The sequence below is a fragment of the Equus asinus genome, chromosome 9, assembly GCF_041296235.1.
Source record: "Equus asinus isolate D_3611 breed Donkey chromosome 9, EquAss-T2T_v2, whole genome shotgun sequence".
Taxonomy (NCBI): domain Eukaryota; kingdom Metazoa; phylum Chordata; class Mammalia; order Perissodactyla; family Equidae; genus Equus; species Equus asinus.
In genome coordinates, this window is record NC_091798.1 from 46342170 (window position 1) to 46354290 (window position 12121).

General features: G+C 40.8%; 1 protein-coding gene across 3 annotated transcripts in view; it reads right to left on the reverse strand.

Moving 5' to 3' along the window:
• Positions 1-12121, reverse strand: part of SLC22A4 (solute carrier family 22 member 4) — a 60069-nt gene that overhangs the window by 19914 nt on the left and 28034 nt on the right. For all 3 annotated transcript variants that reach the window (XR_011505829.1, XM_014856784.3, XM_070517415.1), the window contains exons 5-8: positions 9963-10089; positions 6301-6401; positions 3926-4140; positions 2748-2930 (exon numbers count right to left, since the gene is read on the reverse strand). Coding sequence is in view for 2 of the 3 variants with exons in the window: in XM_014856784.3 (XP_014712270.1) it covers positions 2748-2930; positions 3926-4140; positions 6301-6401; positions 9963-10089 (626 nt within the window). In the remaining variant the exon portion in view is untranslated. The remainder of the gene's footprint in view (positions 1-2747; positions 2931-3925; positions 4141-6300; positions 6402-9962; positions 10090-12121) is intronic.

The following is a 12121-nucleotide window of genomic DNA, read 5'->3' on the forward strand; positions in this document are numbered from 1 at the left end:
GGGAATGCAAACTGGTGCAGCCACTATGGAAAACAGTATGGAGATTCCTCAAAAAATTAAAAATAGAACTACCATATGACCCAGCTATCCCACTACTGGGTATCTATCCAAACAGCTTGAAGTCAGCAATTCCAGAAGTACTATGCACCCCAATGTTTATTGCAGCATTATTTACAATAGCCAAGACATGGAAGCAACCTAAGTGCCCATCAACAGATGATTGGATAAAGAAGATGTGGTACATATATACAATGGAATACTACTCAGCTGTAAAACAGAACAAAATCGTCCCATTTGCAACAACATGGATGGACCTTGAGGGCATTATGTTAAGTGAAATAAGCCAGATAGAGAAGGACAATCTCTGTATGATTCCACTCATATGAGGAATTTAAACATGTGGACAAAGAGAACAGATTAGTGGCTACCAGGGGAAAGATGGGGTGGGGGTGGGCACAAAGGGTGAAGTGGTGCACCTACAACACGACTGACATACAACAATGTACAACTGAAATTTCACAAGATTGTAACCTATCATTAACTCAATAAAAATTAAAAAAAAAAACAAAACTAGATGCCTGTCTTACCTCACTCACAAAACATAACTCAAAATAGATTAAAGACTTAAGTGAAACTATAAGACTCCTAGAAGAAGAAAACACAGGGAAAAAGCTTCTTGACATCGGCCTTGGCAATATTTTTTTATATATGAGACCCAAAGCAATAAAGCATAAATAAAAAGTGTCACTACCTTGAACTAAAAAGATTCTGCACAGCAAAAGAAACCATCAACAAAATGAAAAGGCAACCTATGGAATAGGAGAAAAATATTTGCAAACCACATATCTGATAATGGTTAAAATCCAAATATATAAGGAACTCAAACTCAATAGCAAGGAAAAAAAAAAACCCCAAATGACACACAAATAATTTGATTAAAAAACAGGCAAAGACACACGATACCAACAGTTATGTGAAAAGGTGCTCAACATCAGTAATCATCAAGAAAATGAAAATTGAAACCAGAATGAGACATTATCTCATACCTGTTAGAATGTCTATTATCAAAAAAAGCAAAAGATGGAAAATGCTGGTGAGGGTGTGGAGAAAACAGAACTCTGTACACTGTTGGTGTGAATGTAAATTGGTACAGCCACTAAGGAAAACAGTATGGAGGCTCCTTAAAAAATTAAGAATAGAGCTACCATGTGATCCAGCAATCCCACTTGTGGGTATAAGTCTGAAGGAAATGAAATCACTATCTCAAAGAGATACTTGGACTTCCATGTTTATTACAGCATTACTTATAATAGCCCACACATGGAAACAACCTAAGTGTACATCCACGAATGAATGAAGAAAGAAAGTATGGTGTATATATATGCGCAATGGAATATTGTTCAGCCATAAGCAAGAAGAAAATCCTCCCATTTGCGACAACATAGATGAACCTGGAGAGCATTACGCTGAGTGAAATGAGTCAGATGGAGAAAGACAAATATATGTGATCTCATTTATATGAGAATCTGAAAATAACAAACTCATAGAAACAGAGGGGAGATTAGTGGTTGCCAGGGACAGAGGGCGGGTGTGGGAAATGAGTGCAGGTGATGGAAGAGTACAAACTTCCAGTTACAACATGAATAAGGTCTGGGGGTGTGATGGACAGCGTGATGACTCTAGATAACAATACTGTATTGTATGTTTGAAGGTTGCTAACAGATCTTAAAAGTTTTCACCACACACAAAAAATTGTAACTATGTGAAGTGATGAATGTGTTAACTAACCTTATTGTAATAATCATTTTCCAGTACACATGTATATCAAATCATCACATGCACACCCTAAAATTACACAATGTTATATGTCAATTATATCTCCATAAAACTGAAAAATATTAAATTAAAAAAAGAATGAATTAAAAAAAAAGAAAGATGGGCAAAAGACATGAAGAGTCAGGTCACTGAAAAATAAATAGAATGTCAATAAATATATCAAAAAATGCTCAACCTCATTCATAATTAAAGAAATGGAAAGGAAAGCAACAATGATATCCATTTTTTCACATAAGAGATTATCAATGATTAAAAAAATTAGATAATCTCTCTTGTTGGTGGGGATATAGAGAAACAGGCAGTCTTGTATTTTGACAGCTGGACTGTAAATTTGGCACAATATTTAGAGGTCAATTTGGCACTATCTATGAAATTTTTAAATTGCTCCAGCAATTTTACTTCTATAACTCTTTCCATGAATCCAAATATTGTAAATAAACTAACAAAGGGTGTAGGGAGTAGGAGAATGTTCATTACAGTGTTATCTGTAGTAACAAAAACCTGGAAATGGCCTAAATGTTCATCCATTGAGCCGAGTTAAACTATGTAGGTATGTACATTGGAAGATTATGTACTAACGAAAAAGAAGGTAAAAGAGCTATATATACCAATATGGAAAGATATTCTGATATTATGCTACATTTAAAGGAAGTTGTGAAACAATGTATATAATATGATTTTGTGTGTGAAAAAAAATCTATATGTTGTGCAAAACAAAATGTCTGAAGGGCTACTCACCAAACTGTTAATATTAGTTACTTCTAGAGCTATGATTTGGGGAACTGAGAGAGAAGAGGTGAACATGTACTTTTTCCAGTACTATCTATGCTGTTTGAATTTTTCACAATGAAAATCTATTAATTATATTTAAAAAAAGAACAAACTGATAAAATGCACTGATAAAATCTCACCAAGGTAAACAAAGTAGGGAGCAATGATGCTGCCCACTCTGGAGGCCATGGATGTGACCCCCACAGCCATGTTCCTGACCAGGGTTGGGTAGAGCTCTGCAGTGAAGACATACAGCATGGAGAAAGCAGAGGTGATCCCGAATTTTCCTAACATCACCAGACCAATCGACAGGAAGTTGTAATCTGGAAAAGAGACCCAGTGTAAACAGAGGTGCTTCTAGAAGGGATACTTTCTTAACTCAGTTGCTTTTATTGTCCTTTTTGCTTGTATGGGAATGTATTTATAATATAAAGATATTCCCCAAATAACATCTTCTCTTCAAATGCCTTAAAAATCAGACATGGACAAAGATGGAGAGTGAGGGGCTGCTTTGTGCTTTCTCTACTGTTATTCTAGATCATTGATGCACTCAGTGACCTTTGTCCACTTTTATTTGTTACAGCAATTTCCTGGTAAGTTGTTAGCATGTTAATATATTTAAGGTATCTTCAAAGAGAGCGACAATTCCTTTCTATCCTGTTTATTATTATTAAGAAATTATATTTCTATGTATAATACTACATCTCAACAATCTATTGAATTAACATCTTAATAATATGAGAAAATTAGACATAAGGCAAAAAAGGAAGCATTTGTCCCTTTGTGAGCTTTTTAATGACTGAAAAGATTACAGACCATAAAAATCACTGACTTTATCCTGGAACTGGTACATACTACCAACTCTAGCACTTGAATACACACCTCAGAGAAAAGGTTTGAAAGTACCAAGAAATGGGAATCAGGGTTGTGACTCAGAAAAAGAGGTTTAAGGGTTTAGGTGAATATTTCTACAAAGGGGATGACTGGGAGCATGACTCTCCCTCTTCAGGCAGTGATTTCCTATTCTCCAAGGCTGATCTTCTGGTTGAAGGGAGTTGTTCTGAACATGGGAAATTGCATAGTTAGCAATCACTAGTCTAATTGACTTATGTATGGGTTATGATGTAAAAGTGACATAAACAGGGAGCAGTGATTAAGAATTAGCCTATCCCACAACTAGAAGGACATGCAACTAAGATAGACAACTGTGTACGGGGAGTTTGGGGAGATAAAACAGGAAAAAAAAAAAAAAGAAGAATTAGCCTAGTCAAGATGTGGATCTTTTCTGGTAAGCTGTTAATATTGGTTTACTTCTTACCTGCAGGTACCCCTTGAATTAAGAGAAGCACACCTCCCCCCAGGAACAGTACTCCAGCTATGATAAAACGCCTGGGCAGGGTTCGCAGGAGCAGCCAGGCTGTAATGTAAGCCGGAACCTCAATCAAGGCAGAGAGGAAACAGTTCAGGTAAGCATCTCCATGTAAATTAGGGGTGTTCAGAGACAGGGCAAAGTAACCCACCGAGGTGAGCATCCTGAAAAACAAAAGAAAAAAGAATGGCAAAAGGATGGCCTGAATCACTCTAAAATTCCAGGATGGTCAAGAAATTGTCTAGATCTTGCTGTCCTACAAGTAGCCATCAGCCACATAGGGCTATTTAAGAGTAAATAAATTAAAATTAAATAAAATTAAAAATTCAGGGGGCTGGCCTGGTTGCCTAGTGGTTAAGTTCGCATGCTCTGCTTCAGTGGCCCAGGGTTTTGCCAGTTCGGATCCTGGGTGTGGACACGGCGCCGCTCATCAGGCCATGCTGAGGTGGCGTCCCACATAGCACAACCAGAGGCACTCACAACTAGGATATACAACTATGTGCTGGGGGCCTTTGGGGAGAAGAAGGAAAAAAAACACAAAAGAAGATTGGCAACAGATGTTAGCTCAGGTGCCAATCTTAAAAAAAAAAATTCAGTTGCTCAGTTGCACTAGTCACACTTCAATTGCTTAATAGCCACATGTGGCTAGTGGCTACTATAATGGACAACACAGATATAAAACATTTTCATCACTGCAGAAAGTTCTGTTGGAGAGCACTAGTGTCGATACACCAATGCACCAGTACCTCTCCTAGTCTAGTGAATTTCAAATTTCAATATTTCTGGCACAGTTTGTACATCCTCATTCCCTTAGATCTATTATTTGAAGAAAGAATGTCAGTCAGTGAACATAAAATCCAGATTTCATTCTTACCAAAAAAAAACCAGAGAAAAGATATGTAACTAATACTGTGAGATCCACTTAGAGTAAATTCCAATTGATTTAGTAAAACTCACTTTAGGGAAAAGAATGAAAGTCCCATAATGCTTCAAAGTATCACCTAGGGCGCACACTGCACATTCCGTCATGACAGTTAACTTCCACGTACAAGCTTCTCTGTGGAAAGACAACTGCGCTATGCAGACTGCCCTGTGCAGACATCTGCTCATTATTATCATGCCTGGAAAGCAGAGGCCATCTGAAACATGTTTTCAGGAACACTGTTGAATCTTTTTATACAGTGTCTAGGAGGTTAGGTAGCACAAAGGCTAATCCAAAACAAAACGAAAAATGAAACTTGATTGCCCTAGAAATCTTAATGATTTTTGTATTTGGTAATAAGAGCAGCTTAGAAAAAAACTAATGACTAGTTTATTATTGGCTCAGTAGCGCTACTGCTCAAGATACATGTGCATCAATGATTTATGCTGAGATGCAAGAACAAAGGAGGTCTGCAGCGAGGAAAGCCATGTGCCTAGGACACACTTGCTTCATTCAGAGGCATAAGCTCTGTCACTGATTTCTTCTAATTGCAAACAGGGTGACCCTAAAAATAGACAAGCTGCAGTCAGAACCTACTAGTTCTGATGATCATTTTTGTGTGTGTGCTGCCATCATGAGGTAGGCGTGTTCCTTTTTTCTTCCTCCTCATTTCCTGGCAGAAACATTATTAAATCTTGTCTACAAAGTCAATTATTTTAATGCTTTAAAATCACTTGGTAGTTTGCTATTAGCAAGTGTAAAAAGCTTGTCAAAACTCCAGTCCACACAGTGGGGACTCGGGTTATTCTAACCTCACTCTTCAAATTGCCAGTACAGCTTCAGGAAGCAGGAGCTGAGTTAGCATCTCAGCTTCAGGTACCCGGGACATCATTAATCTTTTTTTTTTTTTAAAGATTTTATTTTTTTCCTTTTTCTCCCCAAAGCCCCCCAGTACATAGTTGTATATTCTTCATTGTGGGTCCTTCTAGTTGTGGCATGTGGGACGCTGCCTCAGCGTGGTTTGATGAGCAGTGCCGTGTCCGTGCCCAGGATTCGAACCAACGAAACACTGGGCCACCTGCAGCGGAGCCCGCGAACTTAACCACTCGGCCACAGGGCCAGCCCTGGGACATCATTAATCTTAATCCTAATAACTTTAGGAGGGGAGGGACTCTTTCCCTGTGAGCCACCGTACTGCAGACTTAAATATTGTTCCTGTGACTTTCTTTTCAGGATCCAGTTCCATGAGTTGAATTGAGGCATTTCCAAATAACTTAGAATTCTATAATTTTTATTTTTTCTCAGGAAGACCCAGGCCTTGCCCTGATGTTTCCCTGAATTAAAGAAAATCAGTTGTTACTTATGTGCTGTATGTCGCATTTCCAGATCACTTATTACTCACCATAGCAGCAAAGACATAATGGTTATTGTGGCAATATTCTGAGTCCTGAACAGGTCCAGAATGATAGCTTTCTGCTGCTTCAGGGATGTTAGCTCCAGTAGCTAAAATAATGCAAATAACCATGCGATTAAGAGGTGGTGAGGAAGTATCTTGGGCCTTGACAGCATGGGAAAAACTTTATGCATCTAACTCTCACTTCACCTTGAATATGCTTAGAAGTCTAGAATTTGTGGGGAATAAGGGCATCTACACACATGATGCTTATTCTAACACTTTAGAACTAACAGTCTAACAAATGTTTGTGGCCCATTTTAGACAGAGGCTTTTTTTTTTTTTCGGTGAGGAAGATTTTCTCTGAGCTAACATCCATTGCCAATCTTCCTCTTTCTTTGCTTGAGGAAGATCAGCCCTGAGCTAACATCTGTGCCAATCATTCTCTATTTTGTATGTGGGTTGCCGCCACAACATGGCTTGATGAGTGGTGTAGGTCCGCACCCAGGATCTGCGTATGCGAACTTGGGCCGCTGAGGCAGAGCGCACCGGACTTAACCACTAAGCCATAAGGCTGGCCCTAGGCAGAGGCTCTTTAAATATATAACATTGGCTCCACCGTCTCTTTATATAAAGCCTGACTGCTAACATAGTCTTTTCTGACTCAGGGTCACCATGGGTGACCTTAATCACACTAAGCTGTAATCCTTAGGGCCAGTTGAGTGGGTCAGGCCATATAGCCCCAAACTGCCTTGAGGTCCATGTCTGCGTTTATACTTTTCTTGTTGTTGTCTCAGTGTCAGAAGAGACTTGGGTTAACTGGCGGACCTAGAGCAAGTTACTGTTATCCTCTCTGAGGCTCAGTTTACTTCTCCGTAAAATGGGCATAATAATTGGGAGTTGCAAAGATTAAATGAGATTATATATATAAAGCTTAGCATCGTACTTGAACCACGGTAAGTGCCCAATACATTTTAACTATTATTATTATTACTGCACTATTGAGAAAAAGATGCCAGCTGTCAGTGGATAGTGGCAACTACATACAGCTGTCAAAGGGCTTCTCTACTTTTCCTTTACTGAAGTTAACTTGCCATGTGTTAGGAACCTAGATAGCCTAGCTTATTAGAATTGAAACTAGAAAGTTCCAAGGCTCTGAGGTGAGGAATCTCTTTGGGATCAAGTACAAGGGTTTTGTGGCCCTACGGTGTGTGTACAATGAGAGGCCGAGGAAACAGATACTATTATGAAGTGAGAGTGCCAGCCCTGCCTTTGTAGCTGGTGGTCCCAGATATTAGCATCCTTCTTTCTAAGAATAATCAGACACCTCCTCACACAGCTCACAGCCATATTACCTTTTTTTCTTACACTATTTGGAGCGTACAGCTCTAAAACATGTCCCATCAATATAATCCTGTTATTACAACAAAGCAAAGCCCCTGCATAAACTAGTGGGAACTAGAAGTCCTCCCGGAGGGTCTGGGAGTGGTGCCATGCACAGATAGGACCTGTGGATCAGGCCCGTGCTAACACTTGGTGCTTCCACAGGGCCCTTGTGAAAATACAGATTGCCAGGTCCCACCCTGGGCTTGCTTACTCTGAATCTCTCCTGGGGCCCAGTGGCCTGGGAATCTGTATTTTTAAAGTTCCTTGGATGAATGTGATAAGCAGCCAGGTTTGGAAACCCAAGGACAACATACTTGAATCCAGTGCTTTGTCCCTGGCCTGTGTGGAGCCACTAAAATGCCTTTGGACCAGACACCATGAGCAGGTTGAAGGTGCTTCAGAAGGGAAGCCAGAGAAACCTAAGACCACTTTCCAAAATGATACTACTCTATATTTTTTCCTGTCCACATTAATGCTACCGCCCCTAGCATGAAGTAAGAAAGCGCAGTTGTTAAGAGCATGCACTTTGGCACCAAGAGAGACCTAGTGACACTTCTGGTTGTGTCATCTTGGGCAAATTACTTAACTTCTCTGTACCTCAGTATTCTCTCCTGAAAAATAGGCCTACAGTAGTACCTATTTGCTAAGGCTAGCATGAGCATCAAATGAGCTGAACATTGTGCCTGGCATCTGGTAGGCTCCCATTATCATTCTGAGTAGGTTGCATTTGCCGACACAGGACTCTGCAGATCCTCCTAAAGAGGACCCTACCTGAGAGATGAGCAGGCGAGATGACTGGGCTCGGGAAAGCACAAGTTCCCTTTCCCTTGGTGGGCTTGTCTGGGTCAGGCTGCATGTGCCTCATGGCAAGAAGAAACGAGGCACTGTCAGAAGCATGTGTTTTGACACTGAACTTTATTCTCATTTGTCTATAACCCTATATCTCTGATATGTTTTATGATTGCTTTCATCCATGAAGGTCTAATCTCTACTGTAAGGCTGTAAATTCCTTAAAGCAAGGAATCAGATCACGTACGCAATAAATATCAATAAACATCCAGCACGACTCCGAAATGCAGAAGTGTTAGACACTCTCAATATCGTTTTTGCATTCAGTTAAACTGACTATGGCTGTAAATGGAATTCTTGATCTGAAGAGCAAAGGATTAAGAGATGTTTCTCCTGGAAGCCATCTGAGAGTTTGGCTTCACAGTCACTGTAATTAATCCTCCCACCATCGCCAGGGTTTCTGCTTCTGTCAAAGGTCCCAAAGGTCAGGGATGGGGGAAGGCCTCGGAGTGGAGCACTCGCCTACCCACCACCCTCCACACAGCCCTGCTTTCTAGGGTAGCCAGTCGTGCAGACTTGAGCGTGGGGCATGCATACTGTCACTGTAGCCAAACTAGTCTTCCTGGGGTGTCCTGAGCAGTCCCCTACCCTTCTCCTAGCCAGGAATGCCCTACCCCAGCCTCTCCATTTATGTAATTGTCCTCCCTGGTTTGAACCTTCCTCTTCAGCCCTGAGTCACTCTGCTCTCTTTCTCTGCGGGCACACAGTGTCCACTCCTCGGGTACTTAGCCTTTCCTCTCTCACGTCATCATTTATTTTTCATCTAATCTTCTTGACACTATTAGTCACATTCTATGCTCCTTAAGCATAGGAACTGTGTCTAATTTTTCTTGTTTACTCCAGGAGCCAGCAAAGGGCATGGCCAAGAACATTGCAAGTTCTCATGACTGTCAGGAGTGTGGCTGCTCACAGAGAACAGCAGCTTTTTCTTGTGGCTTCCTGCCTTCAGGGATGAATCATCCAGCCTGTGCTCTCAGGTGTTAAGGTTCTAGATACAACATAGCAAGACTAAAGATATGCACAGCTTCCTCAGAAGGCTTTGGAAAGATTCGGGATACAGTGGGGGAACTCATTTGAATACCCTCAAACACATTTTTCCACTTAATCTGGTCATTCAAAAATCACCGGTAGGTAGCTGCATCAATGATATGGAGCAATACTGATAAAAAGTTGTAGATGAACTTGCAAAAGGGAAGGGAAGTAATAATTAATAAACACTTGCTCTATGCTAAGCAGTTTACATATATTATTTCACTTAATTCGTACACAGCCCTTTGAGGTGGGTTTGATCTCAGAACTTAATCATCAATGTGTCTCTAAGGACTTGTATAGAGCCTGGTACATAGTGGACACTCAAAACTTACTGAACTAAATTAAATTTCATGAAATCAAGACTGCATAGCTGATCTCAAGAGGAGACATCCACAGACGCTTACCTCCACAGGATCAAAAATCACCCCTGGGGTAGGTACGTTGTTCATTTTTGCAGCTTTTTGGATGATATCTTCAGCCTCTCTAAATCTTCTCTGGGATATCAGCCACCGAGGAGATTCAGGAATAAACCTAGAATTCATTTTTAATGGTTTATAATTTTTCACAATAGCGGTGTTTGATACTATTAGCTGTAAGTTACTCCCAAATAATTTTAATTCTGTAAAATTCTAGTTTGTCCTTTTAAAGACAATCAGGAGGGAGGTCTCATAAGATATCCATTAATTACAGGAACAAATAAAAACACCTTCAGGTGTTTCAAAGTTCTGATCAAATCACAAGACCGATCATCAGTTATACTTAAAGCCAGGACCAGACCAGAAGGGGTAACATTAGCTGTGGGTGTGTTTAAGCCAGGGCAGCTGGAGAAGACCATGCAAAACTTAATAGCCAGTGTGGCTCATAAAAGAAACACAGGCTAGTGTCTTTTCAGAGCATCCACCCCTAGGAGGATTCCTGGTGCCCCAGGTGGTGATGATCCCAAGTTTATCAGGTAAAGGATGGCCAGGGCATCTGTGCTCCTTGAGCTTTTCCTGTAGTCAGAGGAGAAGGTGAGTGCACAGACACCCTCCTGGGCTGTCCCTGTTGGTTTCAACAGACTCTCAGTTCAGTGAGTATTCAAATCAGTTTTTGGGTGACAGCCAACACTGTCTTTTTTTCTTTTTAATGTCTAGAAACTTAATTTTTTATTACGTAACCTATTCACATTTTTACCTGATGCTCAAACACAGTTGACTTCTATTCTTTCCTAATTTTCCTATTTTTCTACTTATTTACCATATTTATTTTTATCATATGAATATTTATTTATATCTTCTATTCTTTCCTAATTTTTATTTCTCAGAATTTCTTAGCCCTTCTTCTGCCAGCTCTTGTTTTCCTTACTTATTTGTCATACTTCATTATCCTTGAAAATAAATGACATGTACCAGATACAGAGCCCTCTTATAATTAATGGGCTCCCCCAAAGCCTCAGCAGGAATAATCTCAGAACAAAACACATTGTATCAAATGGCCACCCCCCAGCTCACTTCCCCAGCCTACCAGCACAGGGTTTGAAAAATGTACCCCATTTGCATTTTTCGGAATATGCCCTTAGTTGGTCCCTGTAGCAACTGTGATGACATTAGGTCACTGAGCTTCAGTAATTAGAGCTGTGCTGTACACCAGAGCTCTCTGCAGTGTTCTGTAACTGTGCTGTTCAATACAGTAGCTACCAACCACATGTGCCTCCTATGCTTGGTGTGACTAATGTGACTGAGGAAATGAATTTTTAATTTTATTTACTATTAATTAATTTTAATTTAAACAGCTGCATGTGGCCAGTGGCTACTGTATTAGTGCAGATTAGAGGCCTTACCACACAGCTACTGTATACTTCATGGGCACTTCTACTTCTGAGCAGCATCTTTCCCCAACCCGGTTGTTCTTAGAAACAGGATCTGAGGGCTACTATTGGGCTCAGGTTCCTCAGCTAGAAACCGCAAAGCTTTCCCCATGTTGCATCCATGGGCTCCTTCCCCACCCGCTACACATATCTTCCATTCGTACCTGTGGTCACTTCCTGCCAAGCCTTTTAAAGAGAACTTAGGACGTAAGAAATCCCCAAATCACCAGCAGCGGCTCTCTGTAGGTTCCCCTCCCATTTCCAGCCCACTGTCCTCAGGGTTGCTGCAGTCTCTACTTTTGTACTGCCATGGTATTCTTTTGCGTGAAGTAGCAAGCTTAGCTGATCATTTCAAAAGTTAGTGGAGTGCCAAATGAGAGTGTACACAAGAGCCTCTCTGTAGATTTCATTCAGACTGAACAGGGCATGTTGCTGGGAGCCTGCATCACACACCGAGCAGGCAGCAGGGAGCGCAGCCGCCTGAAGCATCGCCCACATCATCCCAGCCCACCTGGACTGACGAGCATTGCTTCAGGAAGTTCCGCCCTCAAGGATAAGATGTTCAGAAGAAAGCTATTTTGTTTTTATAGGAAAACGATAAGACTGTTGTTGTTAGCCTTTTAGGACAAGCAGGTGTGCCCATAGCCAGGAGCACTCTTGGATCAGCCCATGGGCAACAGAAGAAAGAACTCTCCTTAGGGCAAGAGTGAGGCACCT